General features: G+C 46.1%; 1 protein-coding gene across 3 annotated transcripts in view; it reads left to right on the top strand.

Annotated features, from left to right (window-relative positions):
* Window positions 1–20154, top strand: part of LYN (LYN proto-oncogene, Src family tyrosine kinase) — a 116552-nt gene that overhangs the window by 86385 nt on the left and 10013 nt on the right. For all 3 annotated transcript variants that reach the window (XM_032421590.1, XM_032421592.1, XM_032421591.1), the window contains exon 11: window positions 17241–17394. In XM_032421590.1, the coding sequence (XP_032277481.1) occupies window positions 17241–17394 (154 nt within the window). The remainder of the gene's footprint in view (window positions 1–17240; window positions 17395–20154) is intronic.

Here is a 20154-nt window from a genome sequence, read left to right on the forward strand (position 1 = left end):
ATGATGGATCTTTAAAAAATGTTTTTGTAGTGTGCTGTAGGAAAAAAAAAATCTTTCTTCCCCTGTCCTTGGAACGTGGGCCTTAACACTGTGACATTGCTTGTGGGGTTTCGTAAAATATAAAAATTTTTTTTAATTGAGTCACCAAAAGTCGCCCCCCCCGCTCCCCAATTTAAGAACGGTTTGTTGTCTTCAGAGTTTATTGTGAGGTCAGTTTGGCGCCTGGAATGCATCTCCCTGGTGGCTTCACAGCCTCTGGCCAGCAGAGCAGAAGCCTCATTCGCTGTCCCCCACTGGGGAAATTGTTTCTGATCTCCCTGGTGCAGCTCAGCAGCCAGACTGAGGCCCTGCCCCAGGAACCGAGGGGCCAGGGATGCCACAGCAAGCGAGGGGCCGCCAGAGGGCAGCTGAGCCACAGGTGCCACCACGTGGCCTCCCTCCCTCCTCACGAGGACACCCCTTTCTAGGAAACCCTTTGCTGGCCCCCTCCTGCAGCCCCCAGAGCTCCTGCCCTTGGCAGCAGCCAGAGCCAGGGAGGTTGCAGTCCCCAGGAAGTGGGCCTGCAGGGGCCTCCCAGCCTGGCTTCCTCCCACCAACACCCCCCCCCCCACTCCAGGGGCAGCTCCTGGAGCCTCTCTTCTTTCCACCCGCTGCCCTGATAGACAGCTGGTAAACAAACCCTCTCGTTCCTTCTGAAATATATCTCCCTCCCCCCACTATCAAGTCTCATCTGAACGATGGTGGTTGCCTATTAACTGTGTTGCTAGACTGAGCGAGTAGAAATTCACAGCCTCCCAGTGACATGTGACTTTCGGGTAAACAAGGAACAATGTTTGAGTCACAGTGTTCTCTTTGTATTTTACCTGGCAACCTCTTCTTAAGGTCTCTTTGGCTTCCTCCTCCCAAGCCGCCTGGAGTAGGCAGGGCCAATTAGATAAATGTATATGTGCATTTTGTAGTGTGGTCAAATATACATAACATAAAATTTTACCATTTTAACCATTTTTAAGTGTACCGTTCAGTGGCATGAAGTGCATCCACACTGTTATGCAACCGTTCCCAGTATCCATCCCCAGAACTTTTTCATCTTCCCAAACTGGAAGTCCCCACCCGTTGAACACTGACTCCCCATTGCCTTCTCTCCCCGGCCCCTGGCAACCACCCCTTTCGTCTGTCCCTATGAAGTCCACTGCTTGAGGTGTCTCACCAATAGGATGCTTTTGCATCCCTGCTTAGCACCTTCAATGGATTCCCATCACATTTGTAAAATGTCCTGATGGCCCATGAGCTCGACTCCCCAGGATCCTGCCTTATTCCCATCGGGAGCCCACCAGGCTTTGTCCTATCTTTATGCCTCTCCCAAGCCCCCTCCCAGAAGCCACCCCTTCTGCTCCACCTCCTGTTCAAGGACACCTTCCCCAACCATCCCTCCTAAAATAATTCCATCCCAAGCCCCCGCTCAGCCCATTCTTTATCTTGGCCTCCTGTTCGTTTCTTTCAGAACGCTTACGGCAATTTGAATGTTTTGATAAGTTCTTGTTTACCTTTGGTATCCCCAGCACTTAGTGCCATGTAAATAGTAGTTGCTCAATAATATTTGTTGAATGACTCTATTGACCAAAGTGGGGACCGCCTATATTCAATTTAAGACAATAAATTCTTTATTCTCTGCTTCATAAGCTCTGGGTCACTATTCAGGTGTGTTTAACTATAAAATATTTTCCTGATACATTCATTCTTCCTCTTCCTCCAAGTGTGTTTACTTTCCTGCACAAAACTTACCTTGTTGGTCTAAACAGAAGTGAGAAAAGAAGAAGGAAGTAGAATACAAGTATCTGGGCCTTGATGCGAAGACAAAGAGTTGCTTTGTTTCTCCTTGTCGGTGGAATAGAGAATGCCGGGAGGAATGAAATATTATAATCGAAACATTTAACACTGAAGCCAGTAGCGGATGCATTTAACTTGGGGAGGGGGGCAGTACCGAGCAAGGTTTTCATCCCACTGTGTCCTTCGGATCCTTTGGCGGCCTTTCCCTGGGGCTGGGGAGAGCCCTGTGTCTGTCCCTGCAGCCGCCGGAAGAGGCAAGGATGCTGGAAGTCTAGTGGCAATGGGCTGGCGGATTCTTCTTCCAGTATCAGGATTTCCAGCTCCTGTTACGTGTTCTCTCCGCATCTCCTCCCGTGTCTAGAACGTAACTGGTTGGGCGACGCCTTGTGTTACAGAGCTGGCTGCTTGCACATTTGCTAATGAAGATCATTTTCGTACCTTCTCCCTATGGACGATCCAGACCTTCTTTCTCCCTGTCCACCCCCTCCCCCTGCCAGGACCCCCAGCTTTGAGGTCCACCCTCCCTCCTCGTTGTAGCTGTCCCCGGATCCCTGGACACTTGTCACTGCCATGTTTCAGCGCTTCCTCCCTCCAGCGCCTGGAGACCCTGCTGTTGTTTGTAGGGATCCAGGCAGGTAGGCCTTCAGACTCAGGCCTCTCGGTTTCTTGACTTCCTCTCCTCCGGGACACTGTCCTCTTTCCTCCACTGCCGCACGCAGCCCACTCCATGCTGATGACCAATAGCTGCACCCCCCGCAAGTCCCAGCCGGTCCACCGGCCCCCATCTGTCTGGCTCCCCACCTCCCCAGGCCTCCACCTCCAACAATCACTTCCCAGCACTCCCGACCCATCGAACCCTCCAACTGTCCCCATGTCTCCACTACCCTCGTTGTTTCTCTTCTGTCCTGACCTGGCTTCTGCGGACCCACTTGGGCCTCCCCCTTTGTCACACGTGCCTTAAGTCCTACGCTTTACCTGTTTGAGCCCCGTACCTCACAGCTCCTGCCAGCGCCGATGTGACATGCTGGCTTTTCGCACTTCTAAGTCAAGGCCCGTGATGGGGCTGCCTCCTCACGCTTCTAGACAACTGTTTTTCACCTTCTCCTTCTCCTCCGTGCCCATGCCTTACCTCCTTCCCCTGCCCTCCCTCAGTGGATTTCCAAAGCTGCCCCCCACTCCATCCTTCCTGGTGTGACAGCACCCTGCCTCAGGCAGCAGGTCCCACCCCCTCTTGCCATTTCAAGACATTGTTCTAGAAATTCCGCATTAGCGTTACCCCCTCCTTTCTGTGCCATTCTCAAACGAATTACAAGTTCTCCCTTTCCTCCATCTCTCTCTCCAGCTACCTCCATCTCCATTTTTCTCCTCCCTTCTTGTAGGGTCAAAAGCCCTGGAAGAACTATCCTCATTTTTCCCAATTCCTTTCCTGTGTCCTACTCTTGAACTTGGCACCATTCACCCAAACAGGCCCTGGCAAGTCATAGATGATCCCACCACATGAGTTAAAGGGTATTCCTCTGCCTCTTCTCTGGTGGGCTTCTGGCTATGGTTGGTGCAGCTGGTCCCCCCCTCCTCCCAGACATGCTCTCTTCACTTGGCTTCTGAGACGCCATTCCCACTGGCCATTTCCTCCTCATCTCCCAACATCTAACCATGGGAGGGCCCCAGAGCTCAGCCCTAGGACCTTCTCTTTCCCCACATTGACCTCCTAAGTGATCCCATTGAAAGTGTTGGGTTGCTTTCCTAGAGCCGCCATAACAAATTCCTGCCACCTGGGTGGCCTAAAACATCTGGGATTTATTCTCTCACAGTTCTGGGCACCACAAGTCCTAAATAAAGATGTCGGCTCGGATGTGCTCCCTCCAAAGGCTCTAGGGGAGGACCCTTCCTTGCCTATTCACCTCCTGGCTCCTGGTGCGCCCTGGCTTGTGGCAATACTGCTTCACTCTGTCTCTTTCCTCACAGCCCTGGTTGTCTGCATCCGTGTCTCAAAGCGCCCTCTGCCATTCTCTTATAAGACACTGGTCTTGGACACCAGTCATTGGATTTAGGATCTGCCCTATACCCAGGATGGGACTCCATGGTGAGATCCTTAACTAATTCAATCTGCAAAGACTCTGTTTCTAAATAAGTCACGTTCCAAGGGTCCAGGTGGTCATGAATTTGAGGGGGGACTCTCTGACCCAGCACAGTTGTCTATACTCTGAGCACTCTGAAGTGTCTCTCTAGCTCAATCTGCTCCCCCGAGCTGAGTGCTTACTCAGCATCTGCACATGCATGTGTCTCAGGCATGTCAGACTCAACACTGCCCGAACGGAGCACCTGTCCTCCCCACTGCAAAACCTGCCCAACCAGAGCTTTCTCCCCAACTGGTGGCGGCAACTCCATCCTTTGAGTCGTCAGGCCCCAACCTTGAAGTCATTGTTGACCCTCTTTCTCCTACATCCAATCCTTCATCAAATCAGGTGATTCTACTTCTACAACAGATTCACATTCCTAACTCCTCCACCACTGTCACTCTGGCCCAAGTCCCACGCTCTCTCTCAAAACAAATTACTGAGGAGCTGCCTGATTCGTCTTGTGCTTCATCTCTTGCATCCTCCAGAGCCCATGTGAGATGCGGCAGCCAGAGTGCTGCTCCCAAAACCTAAATCAGATCAACGTGCTCTTCTTCTCAGCCTCCAGTTGCTCTGCGCCTCACTCGGAAGACGAGCTGAAGGCCCCGCAGAGGCTATCTGCCTGTGGTGGTAGTCTTGCCATAGACTATCTTTCAGAAGTTCCATCTTTTCACAAATGTTTTATTCTTTTATTTGTGTGGAAGTCTGTGTCACAGGGTTTCATGGACTTGCCTTATCGTAAGACTCCCCTTGGGCCCTTGTTTAAACTCTGTAGGTTTCTGGGTCCTTCTCTTTGATATCAGTAATTAAGAAGCAGGGCCCAGGACAAGCTGCAGGTTGTCTTGGGGGCTTGGATGAGTCTGGAAAGCACTGTCCTTAAGAATTTGCTGAACTAAGCGCGTGACCGTTTTTCTAGGTCATACATTTTGAGAAGTACAGTTGACCCTTGGACAACACAGGTTTTAGGGGCACTGACCCCCCCCAAGCAGCTGAAAATCTGTGTATAACTTTTGACTCCCCCCAGACGTAACTACTGGATTGAAGCCTTACTGATAACATAAAGTCGATTAACACATATTTTGTATGTTACACGTATTACATACTGTATTACAGTAAAGTAAGCTAAAGAGAAAAAAATGTTATTAAGAAAATCATAAGGAAGGGGTGCCTGGGTGGCTCAGTGGGTTAAGCATGTGCCTTCCACTCAGGGTCTTGGGATTGAGTCCCGCGTCGGGCTCCTGCTCAGCGGGGAGTGTGCTTCTCCCTCTGCCTCTCCTTCTGTGTGCTCATTCTCTCTCAAATAAATAAATAAATAAATCTTTTTTAAAAAGAAAAGAAAAAGAAAATCATACGGAGGATGCATTTATAGTACTGTACTGTATTTATTCCAAAAATCCACATATAATCCCTCACAGTTTGAACCTGTGTTGTTCAAGGGTTGAGTCTACTGCTTCTTTTCCCATAGCCAGTAGGGAGGATTGTATTTCTTTCCCTCCTTTGAGATCGTGAAGACCAGTAACTGTTTCCTCCAGTCATTAGGCACAGAGGAATTCTACCTGGTGAACAAAATACTTGACAGTACTTTTTCCTCGGGTTCAGGCATTTCAGCTCCACCTCCTGTTCCCAGACCCTGAGGAAACCTTCAGGGGCTCCATTCATAAACACGTTATCTTGGAAACTTATTTCAAGAGGGTTGAAATATGAATAAAGATTATAGCAAAGCTGTCTCAGGTACATTTGGAATTTATCAGATCTCATGGTAGGCTTCATTAAATGGGTCACAGGAAAAATAAGTCAGGGATGAATTTCAGAGCTAGAACTTGGGCTTTGCCCAGGGGTTCTTTCCACCCAACAAAACACAAGTTCTTTAAAGTATTTTGTTGGAGTTGAAATAAGGCACCCGTGCCTATATATTTTCTTCGGTTCTTGGCTGTCTGACTTAGGGTATGTCTCTTGGCCCCACTGGGAAGTAAACTTCAAAAGTAGGGACTACGTTTAGTTGCCCACGGCACCCAAACAGGACTAGGCTCCTGGCGGGCAGGCTGGACAGGGTGCAAATAAATGGGAAATGGTCCTCAGGCTAATGGAAGACCCTGCCTCAGAATGACAGTGATCTTCAGTGTTTTAATGTGCTAAGAGTGTCCTCCAGGTGTGGCATCCTGTGAAGCCACAAGTCACTAGACATTCAGTTACACCCCTAGCTGCTTTATGTGAACTTGTGGCATCTACATGTATGATACGATCATATAAACGTGAATACGTACTTAGTGAATGATCCTGAAGGTCTTTCAAGGTTCCTGTAGCACAAAGCAAGTATTTATGCTCTGGGATGTTCTGGGAAAATGTGATCCGTATCAGATTTCATTTCTTTTTTTTTTTTTTTTTACATAGAGGTTTTTTTTTCTTACTAGAAGTCAATGCAGGGGCACCTGGGTGTCTCAGTCCGTTAAGCGTCTGCCTTCGGCTCAGGTCATGATCTCAGGGTCCTGGGATCGAGTTCCCCATTGAGCAATCTGCTCAGCGGCGAGTCTGCTTCTCCCTCTCCCTCTGTGATCTCTCTTGCTTTCCCTTTCTCTCAAATAAATAAAATCTTAAAAAAAGAAGGTCAATGCATACTTATGATAGAATTATTGAAAAAAATGAAAAAATAGTATTCAGATCCTGTTATTCTCTGATAAGCATTTTTGTGTGTTCTTACGCTATATCTCAGTTTTATTTTATTTGTTTAATGATATTTTAAGCATTATATCGATAATGGGTTAAAAAAGAAAAGTCTAACTATACTATAGCTTAGAAACTAAAAACCCCGATTCCTTGGTCCCAATTTTAGCAACTCTAATGCATCTTTCCAGGTACCAGCATAGATTATGGCCATTCTTCCCCAGCCCCCATGGAAATGCACGATATGTATCATGCTACAATTCTATAGCTTAACATATCTGGGCTATTTTTTTTTTATATCAGTGTAGAACAATCCCCCTCATTCTTTTAAAGCCACTTATCTCTGCTTCTGTATAGAGGTCCTGTGATTTATTTAACCATTGCCTTATTGATGGACATTTATGTTATTTTCTGGAGTTTTTTGTTTGTTTTTGTTTTTACTGTAAGAAACAGTATATGGTGAAGAGCCTTTGCTACATTTTTGTATACTTGCACAAGTGTGTTTGAATGATAAATTGTAGGTTGTAGATCTACCAAAAGTGTGTATACATTTTAAATTTTGGTAGTTATTCCTGAAAGTCTTTCCAAAAAAATGAGAGTAGCTTTTGCTTCATCCCTTTGCCCAAACTGGGTATTATTAGCATTCTCTAATCCAATCTGATAAGTCAAATTTAGCATTCATTACTGCAATTTATGTTTATTTAACATAGATGAGGTCAAACACCTTTTTCTATATTTATTCTTTGAAGTTTATTTTTCTGGGAACTCTTTCTTTAAACTTTTGCTCATTTTTTCAATCAGCTCATATCACCATCCATTTTAATTATTTCTAATCACACATTAGGTTTTTACCATATGTGCTGTTTCATATGTATTGGACTGAATATTATAATTTTTCATTTTATGAAAAAATCCTTCACAAACATGTATGTATCTTTACAGTACAATATTCTACTCCTATGATTATATCACGATTTCTTTAACATTCCCTTATAGATTAACATAAGAAGAATCTCCAATTCTTCACTAATACAAATAACAATACAAAACATTTCTGTGGACAAACCTTCACTTATTTTATTTCCTTACTTTAGCACCTCCCCCCGCCCTTCCCCTGCCCCCAGTAGCCAGATAACCAGATCAGAACATGAATGTTTGTAAGTCTTTTGACATTTCCAGCTTGTTTTCACTGAGCAAAATTTGGCATTTGAGTAGAGTGAATTGTTTCTCAGTTTGAGGTGCTTTGGGGGAATGTCTGGGTTGGTTCACATTCCACCTTGGAGGCGATCCGTATTCAAGCTCAGAAGTAAGAGCCATTTCTTTTTCTCTTTTCCTCCCACAGTGGGAGAAGTTGTGAACCATTTGCTTCCTTCTCTTTTCAAAGTGATAAGCAGGAGCATGGCTCATTAGCCACAGATCAAGGAGTAGTTCACTTAGATGGTCGTAGTAGCAGCAAAATTGATGTAGCAGAGGGGACAGTAAGCAAAGGCGATCTCTAATCCCCGAGTGCCATTTATCCACTCTACAGAAGTGGCGAGTCACTTTCACGACGGGGAGGGCAGGGGACTCTTTGGCAGATCATCCGTTTACCTTCCCAGGCAGTCGGTAGAAGGGAGCTAGCTAGTCACGCGGAGTCCGGAAGTCAGTTTCTGCCAAGGTTGGTGGCAGCCTCTCAGCCAAAGGGGGCCGGCAGGCAGGGGGCTGCCAGCTGGCATGCCCGGGGCTGCACTTGCATACGGTGCTGGCAGCTTCCCGCCACTTGCCCCTTGGCTCTCCAAGATCAGCTCTACTGTTTGTCATTTGACATTATGAGCCAAATCTGGATTTAGGTCTTCTGTGATTAAGATTAGTAGCAGTGGTAGTCATGAGAGTAATAATCTCGCATCGAGCATTTTTCCATTCTCCCTGTCAATCTCATCTGGGCTTTACCAGGTTGCTACTATTATTATCACCATTTTGCAGAGTGGAAAGCTTGAGGCTTCGAGAAGAAACTCACCCCCGTTTTATATAAACCCAAGCTGAGTCATTCTAAAGTTTCGGAACCCTCACAACGGTCCGACTCTGTCCTGGGGCATCAATGGTAATCCCTCTGCTTCTTGCCGATCCCAAGTTATGTATGCATGTCTTGGCCAGGTTTAGCCGAGGCTGGATTGAGGAGCTGCCGAAGGGGAAGGAGGGACGTGGGAGGAGCTGTGGCTGCTTCCCACTTTGATCTGGTCCCGCCCGGGCGTGCATGGGTGCTCCCATCTGGTGTGCCACGGCGAGCTGCCACGTCTTGTCCTTGATGGGAAGCTGCATTGCACAGGTGGGTGGGTGATGAGTCCTCTGCTGGCCGCTCTCCCTATACAGCAAGAGCCTTTGCTGGGTGCTCACCCTGCTTTCCTACAGTGGGAGGCTTCCAGGACAGTTTTACGTGTGTGTGTTTGAGGGCGTAAAATATGCAGAACATAAAATTCACCATTTTAATAATTTTTAGGTGCACAGTTCAATGGCAATAAATACATTCATGTTGTGCAATCATCACCACTGTCCATCTCCAGAACTTTTTTCATCTTGCAAAAATAAAACTCTATACCCACTAAACACCTCCCCATTCTCCCTCCCACCGGCTTTTGACAACCACCTTTCTCCTTTCTGTCTCTATGAATTTGACTGCTCAAAGTACATAATATGAGTGGGATCATACAGTATTTGCCCTTTTGTGACTGGCTTATTTCACTTACCGTAATGTCCTCAATTTTCATCCATGCATGTGTCAGAATTTCATTACTTTTTTTAAGGCTAAATAATATTCCATTGTGTGTATAGATCACATTTTGTTTATCCATTCATTCATCAGTGGACACTTAGGTTGCTTCCACCTTTTGGCTCTTGTGAAAAATGCTACTATGAACAGAGGTGTACAAATATCTGTTACATATTGTACAAACACCTGCTTTTAATTTTAGGGGGATATACCCAGAAGTGGAATTGATGGATCACAGGGTAATTCCATATTTGTATGGTAATTTTTTTAAGAACCCCCATTCTGTCTTCCACAGTGGCTGCACCATTTTATATTCCCACCAGCAGAGCATGAGGATTCCAATTTCTCCACATACTCACCGACACTTGTTATTTTCTGCTTTTTTGTTTGTTTGTTTTTTGCTTGTTTGTTTGTCTTTGTAATAACCATCCTCATGAGTGTGAAGTACTCCAACAAGTTTTCATAAGAGAACATCTATGGGAATTAGTTGAAAAATGTGTCTTCCTTTTTTGCTAAAGAAGGTGAATCTCCTTCATGGAAACTTACTGATTTGAATATGATATTCAGTGACATTGTGGGTGTCTCCCTGAGACATTCTTGCATACCGTTGGATGGATTAAATGTTGACCAGTCACCAGAACCTTACCAGCCCTAAGTTTGCATATAGCAAACTGCCCTCATCTTTGAGCTTTGAAGGTAGTCTGAAAGACTGCAAACTTTAACTTGGCCACTTTATAAATTATCTTGTTTTTTTATTTCTCTTTTCCCTCCTTGTACCTTTCTGTGAGCCTTCCACTATCTGTACCTCTTTGTAAAGGAAGAAGCCAGTCTGGATAAATGGTTAAGAGCACAGGTGGTGGGACCAGCCAAACTGGGATTCAAATCCAAGTTTATCCAGGAAAAAAATTACCTTCTCCAAGACTCAGCTTCCTAATGATTTTTTTTTTAAGATCTTATTTATTTATTTGAGAGAGAGACAATGAGAGACAGAGAGCATGAGAGGGAGGAGGGTCAGAGGGAGAAGCAGACTCCCCGCTGAGTGGGGAGCCCGATGCGGGACTCGATCCCGGGACTCCAAGATCCTGACTTGAGCCGAAGGCAGTCGCTTAACCAACTGAGCCACCCAGCTGCCCCAAGACTCAGCTTCCTTATCTTTACTATGAAGATTGCCTGCCTCATAGGCTTCTTTTAAGGATGATAAATGCCTGGCCAGGTGCCTGGGCAGAGTAAGAAACCAGTGCATGGCAGCTGTAATCATCACCATCACCCCATTATCAGAGTAATATACTTCACTACTTCTTAGCAGTTTCACTTGAAAGAGAAAAATAAAAACCTAATAACCAAATAAAGCTAAAACAACATTTCTAAGAAATTTTCACCCCAAAACGCAGCAAGGAATGAGCTCTCTGTTCCATCCCTTCCTCTACCAAATTACAGATTGAAGAGTGTAGGACTCTAGTATGGAAAGATCAATGAATATTAATAGAAAAATGTTTCTATAAAAACTATCAAGGGCTATAAAACAAATGCTGTCATATTTGGAGTACAGAGGAGATGTGTTCTTACTTAAGCTTTCTTTTTGAAAGCTCCCTGTTGTCTTACATTCTATTTTTCTGTGGTCATTAAATGCTCTGTAGCTCAGATTGACCCTAGGGGATCCCTATTACAAAGGATCCCTCACATAGACTGTAGGTTTTACCCAATTGCTTTTCATTGGTTCCATTCCAACTTATTAATATTATCATTATCATTATTTCACACGCTTCCTAGGACTTTTGAAAGTGATTAATTATTTGAATTCTATTTTTCCCAAGTGTAGGAAGCAAATACATCATCTAAAGAATAAAGTTATCGATGCCTACTAGGACAGGTAAAGCAATAAAACCAGATTTTTATTCTTTCCTGCCTTTTGGCACTTTTCTTGTTTAATTTCTCTCATTGCTTGTCTAGATGATAAATGTTTTCCAACCAGCCAATTCTAAGACAGGTTTTATTTTCAGTTCCAGATTCTCATTTAGCCTGGAATTTCCTGGGGCAGATTTTAGCTTTGCTTGAGAGATCACATTGAGTCCCTCAATTAGGTTCCTTTCATTCCTTTATTCCCTCCGTCATCTGACTCAAATGTGGGCTTCTTCTCATTAAAATAAAAAATAACTCACTAAGCAAGATAGCTTGTTATTTGCCAATTTCTCAGAAAAGTGATAGTAATTAGGATGAATACAAGAACACCAGAGCAAGACTTCCAGAGCAAGGCAGTCCACACAAACATTTTGTTATTTGTCCAAAGCATCACTCAGATTCTCTGGGGAAAGCAGCCCAGTGTGTGTGCTAGGCAAGCCATCCAAGAGCACAGGCTTGGGACAGGCTACTGAAGGCTCAGAGCCTGAGCATCTGAATGGGAGAGAAACTGCTGGAAGCTGGGGCGTACGTACTGTGTGGGATGCTGGGTGGACACGCTTCTGATTGGACCTCTAAGAAAAACAGGAAAAGATGAGTGACCTCTGTGGTCATTGCTAGCGAGGAAGGTCACTTACGAGGAGGATTATTTGAGCTCTGCTTTGGTATGTAAAAACATAATTGAGATTTTTTTTTCCCCTCTAGAGTTGTATTCCACATAAAATAAGCCCACTGGACATTTCCCTAGCGGCTGGAGTCCTTAGGTATTTCCTGCCCCAAGCAGAACTGTCCTGAGACCCCCAGTTGGCCATGGCAACTGGCTTCTCAGTAAATGTATTTGATGATGGAAGCTGTGCATCACTCAGAGAGCAGAGCCTCGTTGCCTTCCTCAGAACAGCCCAGGCAGGGGTGTGTGAAGAGGGTCTGCTGAGCTGCCCGCCATGTTTACTCCCCATTTTGGGAAGAGGAACACAGACTTTCTATCTGAACGCTAATGTTGGAGAAGGAATTTAAATGAGTTAGCTCAGCTCACATGCTTCTGAAAACTCTGGTCTGATTTCTGACCTTGTACCCTGGGGAAAAAAATGTATTTGCAAAGTAAATAGAACTCTAGATTTAGTGTTCCGTGCCCACTTTGCGATCATAAGTGTACACACGGGCGTGTATGGTGTATATGTGTTTGTGCGTCGTCGAAAGTAATGAGCAGAGGCTGTAGTGCTTTCCAGAATGTTGGCGTTCTGAAAACTGGCCGTAGGCTTGTGTGTATTTGTGTGTGTGTAAAATGACATCTGTAGATACGAATATACCAGAAAATAGACACATGCTGGAGACACCACTGTAAGGCCCCTCTGAGGTGCTGAGGAGGGTCTGAAATCCACCCCGATCCAGCTCCCCCACCAGCCAAGACAGCTGGCTCACCTACCCCTAGAGGATGGCGCCTTCGACCTTGTTGTGGGCCTCGGAGGGTACATCTGTTGGGAGGGATGATACTTTCTATTTCACACCAGCAGCAGAAGAGACAGGCCAGCGTATTTGGGGTGAGAGCATTTGATAATACCTTTTTTCCCTGGCTGCACGTGTGTTTTTAGCTCATTCATTTCCCCCATGCAGACACCGGATGAGCAATTTCTTTTCTTCTCACACTGCATCCAAAAGGCCTCTCGGAAAAACTTGCATTGCATGGAACTGGAAGTCTGCTCCTCGAGCACCTGACAAGATAAGACTGCCCTTTACCTTGGGGACAGCATTTTTCATATGGCCCCTGTGCCTAGAACTTGTACCAGGTACTAGATGCCTGGAACTTCACCAGAGCCCACGTGGATTACTGGCTCAGGGTCACTATCTTAATAATTCCTCTTGGCCCTCCCAGGATGGCAGAACACCACACACACACACACACACACACACACATGTACCCCAAAGGGAGAAATGTCATCATCATATATTTCCACTGAAGGGACAAAAAGAGGAACTAAGAAATGTACATTTGCCATGCTCTGTGAGAACATGAGAAATGCAAAGCACACCTAAACGTAAATCAGCTAGCTTTAAACCCGGAGTAGGAAAACATCACTAACATTGTCTTCTTACATGATTGCTCTCATCTTAGGTAATGGGGACACTTTTATATCAACTTTCCAGTAGCTTCACACCCAGACTCTCTCATAGAGTTAGGAATGAGTACGTGAACATGAGAGACATGTTTCATTCCTTTGTTAGCCTCAGCAGGGAGTTTACAGGAGTTGAGGTCTTCTCGAGTTTGTACATCACCAGGCCTGGTGTTGTGAGGCCGCTGTGGTCCAGGATGAAGACAATCTCTTCCTAAGATTTAAAACATAAGGATAAAATCATTCCCACATCCTCTGAATAATGGCCCAGCCCCAGAACATGATATAGAGAGACGGAGGCCACGGTCTCCTGTCCCCAGGCTGTGAGGCTGGGGGAGTCTCTCTCCCTGGGTGATAGGAAATACAGAGGCTCAAGGCACATATGCCGAGCTGTTGATGGACTAGGTCTTCAGCCAAGGCATTGCCAGCACCTCTGTCATCGGGCCCTGAACCTTAGCCTCCTCCCTGCTGGCCCAGGCTCCTTACTGCTGGATGCACACCCCTGCTCCTTCTGTGGCTTAAGCTGAGCTGTACGGGAGCTTCCTTTCCCAAGCATTCTGAGGACAGCAGTCCACTTGGCAAGGTTGTAGGTAATGTGTTGAGACTAAGAGCTCCTTCCAGTCTATGTAGAACGTTGAGTGTTTTTTAAAAATTTTTAAAGATTTTAAAAGAGAGAGCGAGCGAGAGAGAGCACAAGCAGGGGAGAGGGAGAAGCAGGCTCCCCACTGAGCAGGGAGCCCCATGCGGGATTCCATCCGAGGATCCCCAGGACCCCGGGATCCTGACCTGAGCCGAAGGCAGACGCTTTACCCACCGAGCCACCCAGCCCCCTATGTAGAACTTTGAATCCTAAAATAGCTTAAGTTTAAAAGCATATGATCTGGTGTGGTGCTTATGAAACTTTAACGTGCATGCACATCACCCACAAATCTTGTTAAAATTCGGATTCTGAATGAATATGTCTGGGTCCGAGTCCAAAATGCTACACTTCTGCCAAGTTCCCACTTGATGTTAAGCCTGCTCCTGACCTGAGGGCCACACTTTGTGTCACAAGGGTCCAGAGCGGTTCTCCGCCTGGACTGCCCCACTCCCATAGATTCAGGTTTAATTGGGTGAGGGTGAGGCGTAGGTGGTGGTAGTGTGTAAAGATCCCCAGGGACACAGCCAGAGTTAAGAAATACTGGCATAGGGTTAAGACTTAACTGCTAGATGCACAGAAGGGAAATTCAATTGACTTCCAAACCATTGCACTAACCTGTGGTGTGACCCTGGGAAAGAAATTTCCTTTCAGCTTCATCAGAGCTCTAAGGGGAATGACAGTTACTGCTTTTTTTTTTTTTAAATAACATTTAGATCATTAAATGCTCCGCCAGCAAGAATAAGAGAGACGTGGATAGTTTGTGCCGTGGCCTAGAGGCTCTGTCCGGGCCACCAGCACGCATCTGTGTGGGTCAGTCTGTGTCCCTAGAGGGGCGCACAGCGGAGGTTCTCAGGGCCAAGGCCAAGGGCAAGTGCAGACCCAGCTTGAGATGGCGGCTGACTTCAGCTCTTTGGGGTTCTTGCCCCCATTTGTATATAGCTATTGGAATGTGACCTAAGGGCCCAAGGATAGGAATGTGCACACCCTACACCTGCCCTGAGGGATTTACATTCCTGCTCCGATCATAGGTAAACAGAGAAGGAGCCAGGGCCCTGAGGCCACGCACATTAGCAGAGGCGAGTTGGGTAAGGCTCCTTAGAAGAAGTGACATCTGCACTGAGGCCTTCAGAATGAGTTGGCTGGGCCCAAGGGCCAAGAGTGAACGTTCCAAGCAGAGGCAGCTGTGGAACCGGATACAGGACAGGAGCTGGTCAACGGGAGGAGGCAGGGGAGTTGAGCAGGGGCCGGGTCACACAGTGGCAGTGATAAGGAGTTCAGACACTGGGACACATGGGTGGCTCAGTGGGTTAAGCGCCTGCTTTCTGCTCAGGTCATGATCCCAGGGTCCTGGGATCGAGCCCCGCATTGGGCTCCCTGCTCAGAGGGGAGCCTGCTTCTCCCTCTCCCTCTGCCTGCCACTCCGCCTGCTTGTGCACTTGCTGTCTCTCTCTGACAAATAAATAAATGAAATCTTAAAAAAAAAATGGAGTTCAGACCTTGTCTTGAAGCTAGTTTTAAGCAGGGAATGACATGGTCAGACTTGCACGGAGGATTAAAGTATTCCTGTGGAGGGATGTGGTGGCCCAGACCGTCAGGGAAGTGAGGGCAGGGACCCAACTCCAGCGACACCCACTCGGGGTCACACAGCCCAGGTCTTCTGCACTTGACCAGCACTGCTCCAGGGCCGCGCGCGCTGGTCTTGCTTGGAAAAGCTGTACGTTATTAAATTGTCACTTCAACAAAAGCAAAAGATCAGACCTCTGTTGTTCTTTCTGATGTATGATTTTCTCTGTTCAAAACGGTGTTCCTCGGTGTCAGATGCCAACTGCCGGGCTGATGGGACACTGAGACCTGCCCTTGTGTGTGCTGATTATTACCCACCAGACTTCTGTGGCCATGTAAATCCCATCTGCCAATTCCTGCAGCAGTGTGCTGGCAACATAGTATTCTGGTAATATTGAAAACCCAGCACATTTCCTAAAGAACTTTCTGAGAGGAGGCTTGGTGACAAGCTTGAGGGTTCCAAGAGATACACGGGAAGGCAGACAAAGTACAAGGTGTGGCTCTGCCCTGGAGGTGTCTCCTGTCTGGCAGGAAGACAATAGGCACACAAAACTAGGTGAAAATAAAGACAGAGCTCTGATCAGTAGGTGCAGATGGTTTTTGTACAAACTGACCACTGAGGGTGGGCAGAGAGTGAAGAGAAACCATCCAAGAGGAGTTCAGGGAAGGCCCTCTGGGCAGAAGGTAAATGTAGGGATTGGCCGAGGGGAGGGAGGCAAGGCGGTCCGGGGGAAGGTCCAGGAGAAGCACAGCCAGTAAGCTGAGCTCCATGCGAAGCAGCCCAGCCTCGCTGAAGGGGGCCTTGAACTGAGTACACGAGTGGGGAAAGTCAGGTCCTCCGAGCTGAGACTGCGGGAATTCGAGATAGAATCCAGAAGAATACATTCATTCCTATGTGACAGAATCCTAATGAGAGCTGTCCTTCTCACTGCCCACCAGATCCGGAGACGTACTTCATTCCTTCCTTCGTTATATCCATCCTTGATTCTTTCCTTCCTTCCTTCCTTCCAGATCCTTATCTTTATAATTTGGTAATATGTTCCCTAAACATCTCATTTTGATTCCTTTAAAAACCCAGTTTTCTAGCAAGTAATGAAGTAGTTTCACCTCCCCTACTTTATGGTTTTGTTTAGGTCTTTGGATTCTTTCCTGCTGTCCTGCTTTGTGGTCAGAGTGAATCTCTCCGTTCCTCTTGGAACTCTGGGGGGTGGGGGGGACTCGGAGAACCAGTTCTGCAGGCTGTTGATTAACCGGACAGCAAGGCTGCTGACCAAGGACATCCTGTTCTTGATACCCCAAGCATTTATTCATATTGGCTTGTGACTTTCTCCAGCTCCGTTTTCTGATCTGAAACACTGGGATCATGATGTCTGTGGATCTCTGTGCAAGAATTTAGTAGGGTCTTAAAAAGATTCCCTACCCATTAGAAAACGTCAAGACATGCAGCTATGTTAAAAATCACATTGAGACGTGACCCCTATATTGGAGATTTGGGGTGGGGGCAGCTATTTTAGAAAGGACTCAAAATACTGGTTGTATTTTACTCACTGTGTTTAAAACTTGAATGGCCAGAATAATATCCATGAAAGGATTTCAGGAACTCGTAAGTGTTTTGTTTTCCTTGATGGTCCTCTGTGATAGCTTCCCCTAAACTGAAAATGAGAGCCTCTTTCTGGTTTCAGATTGCAGAGGGAATGGCATACATCGAGAGGAAGAACTACATTCACCGAGACCTACGAGCAGCAAACGTTCTAGTCTCTGAGTCACTCATGTGCAAAATTGCAGATTTTGGCCTTGCTCGAGTAATCGAAGATAATGAGTACACAGCAAGGGAAGGTATGTTGTCCTCACCATCTTTACGATCTTTACATGTTTTGTTATTTAGTTTTGTTTTTGTCTGTTGTTGTTTTTTTTTACAAAGCAATTACAAATAGTCATCCGTAAAAAAATGAACTCATTTTGTAAAATGTTCACAATGTACCATAGTTGTTGTTTGTGGGTTTGTTCTAATACTTGTTTTTAAAACTTACTGTCCTGATTAACTCCACACACTGTTTATAAAGTTTACAGATGTTGTCATTTGTATTTCAGCTAAGCAAAAGAAAACAAAAAGAGACTTGGCAAGTTCAAAATTCTTTGTTTATATTGTATGTTCAAGCTTTTTACCCAAACAATGAAGCACACTGTTCCTAACTGTAGAGAAGACATTTGCAACAATAATTCTGTATCCTCTATTCTGGCCTTTTCATTGCAAATTAAAACTTGGAAATTATCACACACAGAGAAGTAAATGTAATGCACTCCTTTATTTAACCGCATTCCATATTCTACACATATTAAAACACAGAGAGGGCGCCTGGGTGGCTCAGTAGGTTGGGCATCTGCTTTCAGCTCAGGTCATGATCCCGGGGTCCTGGGATTGAGCCCCACATTAGGCTTCCTGCTCACTGGGGAGTTTGCTTCTCCCTCTGCCCCTCCCCCTGCTTGTGCTATCTCTCTTGCTCTCTGACAAATAAGGGAAGGAAGGAAGGAAGGAAGGAAGGAAGGAAGGAAGGAAGGAAGGAGGGAAGGAAGGAGGGAAGGAAGGAAGGAAGGAAAGAGAAAGATGGCAGCTTGAGAACCTTGTTTTGATTTGTTTAGCATCTCTTGTGCCCATCATGCTTCAGGCGGTTCTCCTCCTGCCTCAGGATTGTGTTCTCTTAGGTGGGTGACAACTTGTCCTCAGCAAAAAGGCAGGTGAAGGAAAACAGTTTGAGGAAAGGGAGTGAAAAATAACAACTAAAATCTTGTGAGTAGTTGCAGTATGGTGGGCTATTCCAAGTGCTTTTCTTCCTTTTTTCTTCCTTCCTTCCTTTCTTTCTTTCTAAGATTTATTTATTTATTTTAGAGAGAGGGAGAGTGCACGAGGCAGGGAGAGGCAGAGGGAGAGGGAGAGAGAGAATCTCAAGCAGATTCCCCACTAAGCGTGGAGCCTGACATGGGGCTCAATCCCAGGACCCTGAGATCATGACTTGAACCGAAATCAAGAGTCAGGTGCTTAACTGGCTGAGCCACCCGGGCTCCCCTCTAAGTGCTTTTCATACGTTATCTCATTTATGTTTATAATAACCCTATGTAATAAGCCCTATTGTTGTTGTTGTTGTTATTATTATCATTCCCACCTTATAGGTGAGGCCACAGAGAGGTTCAGCAGCTTCTAAGGTCCCGTAGTAAGTGGGAGAGCCAAGAACCAAACCCAGGAGATGTAGTCTCAAAGTTCGCCATCTAGAACATATTCCACTGGCTCTGTTGAATTGGACAAGACTGGTGGTGCCTTAAAAAATAACTATTCTTGTGTGAGACAGGTGGCTTAGTTCAGAGAGCCTGGGTCCTAGAATTCAATAGTAGCCATTTCAGGGCCACCATAATAATTACCTTTTGTCTGTATTTACCCTGTGCCGAGCGTGCAGATCAACCCAGTTAACTCTGGCACCAACTTGAGGGAGGTTCCGTCTCCTCATCTTATAGATGAAGGTGCCGACAAAGCCCAGAGACAGTAGGTGGTTTGCCAGGGTCACACCAGGTTGGAAACAGCAGAACCAGGATTCAAACCAAGATGCACTGTGTGGGACTGACTCCACACCCCCCCACACACACCAGGGCCCCTCCTGGAGCAACGTGCCCCAACCCCCACCCTGCCCCCTGCCACTGCCCAGCCATGCAGGGTCAGTCCCCAGAACGTGCAATAGTGAGTGCCCTGCACACCGTACCTAGCTGTTCCATGAGGCTTTCTGCTGTCCTTATTGATCTCATTCAGATTTCCAATTTGGGTCTGATACCACAAGAAATTCTAAAGCAAAAACCTAATAAAGGCAAACATGTTTAAAATCTTTAAAAACGGTTGGTGGGAACCCCTAGCCTTTCCAGGATATAAGGATGACATTCTGTGCCTGAGTCCCTACTTTCCTCGAGATGTCCCTGCAAGTTACCCCCGAGCCAGGTTTGTCCCTTAGCCTCACCAGCTCCCCGTGAGAATCCTAGTGTCATTACTATCTCTCTCTGGGCAGATCATGATGCTACCCAATTCCTAAAAGTAGTAAAGTTTGGGCTGAGCAAGTGAAATCAGGAGACTTTAGCATTTGGAGTAGTATCTGAAACTCCTGTTGGTATGAGCTGACAGAGATTTGTCTGCAAGAATGTACGCATCAAGAGATATTTCCATTCCATATAGACATAGTATGGGTTCATTGGAGAACATGTGAACACTGAAGATATATGCTTTAGAGGCTGCTGTTAAGGGACAAATACACAAGCTAAGAACAAATTTCTCTACATTCTGTGTCATGTTCTTTGGTATAAAGTGGGCTCATTATGATGTCTCTGGCAGGATACACAAGAAACTTTCCTTCTCAGGGTGCTGGGTGGCTCAGTCGGTTAAGGGTCTGCCCTCGGCTCAGGTCATGATCCCAGGGTCCTGGGATCGAGCCCCGCATCGGGCTCCATGCTCGGCAGGGAGCCTGCTTCTCCCTCTCCCACTCCCCCTGCTTGTGTTCCCTCTCTCGCTGTGTCTCTTTCTGTCAAATAAATAAATAAAATCTTAAAAAAAAAAAAAAGGAA

This window comes from Phoca vitulina, unplaced genomic scaffold (assembly GCF_004348235.1).
Source record: "Phoca vitulina isolate PV1807 unplaced genomic scaffold, GSC_HSeal_1.0 scaffold25, whole genome shotgun sequence".
Taxonomy (NCBI): Eukaryota; Metazoa; Chordata; class Mammalia; order Carnivora; family Phocidae; genus Phoca; species Phoca vitulina.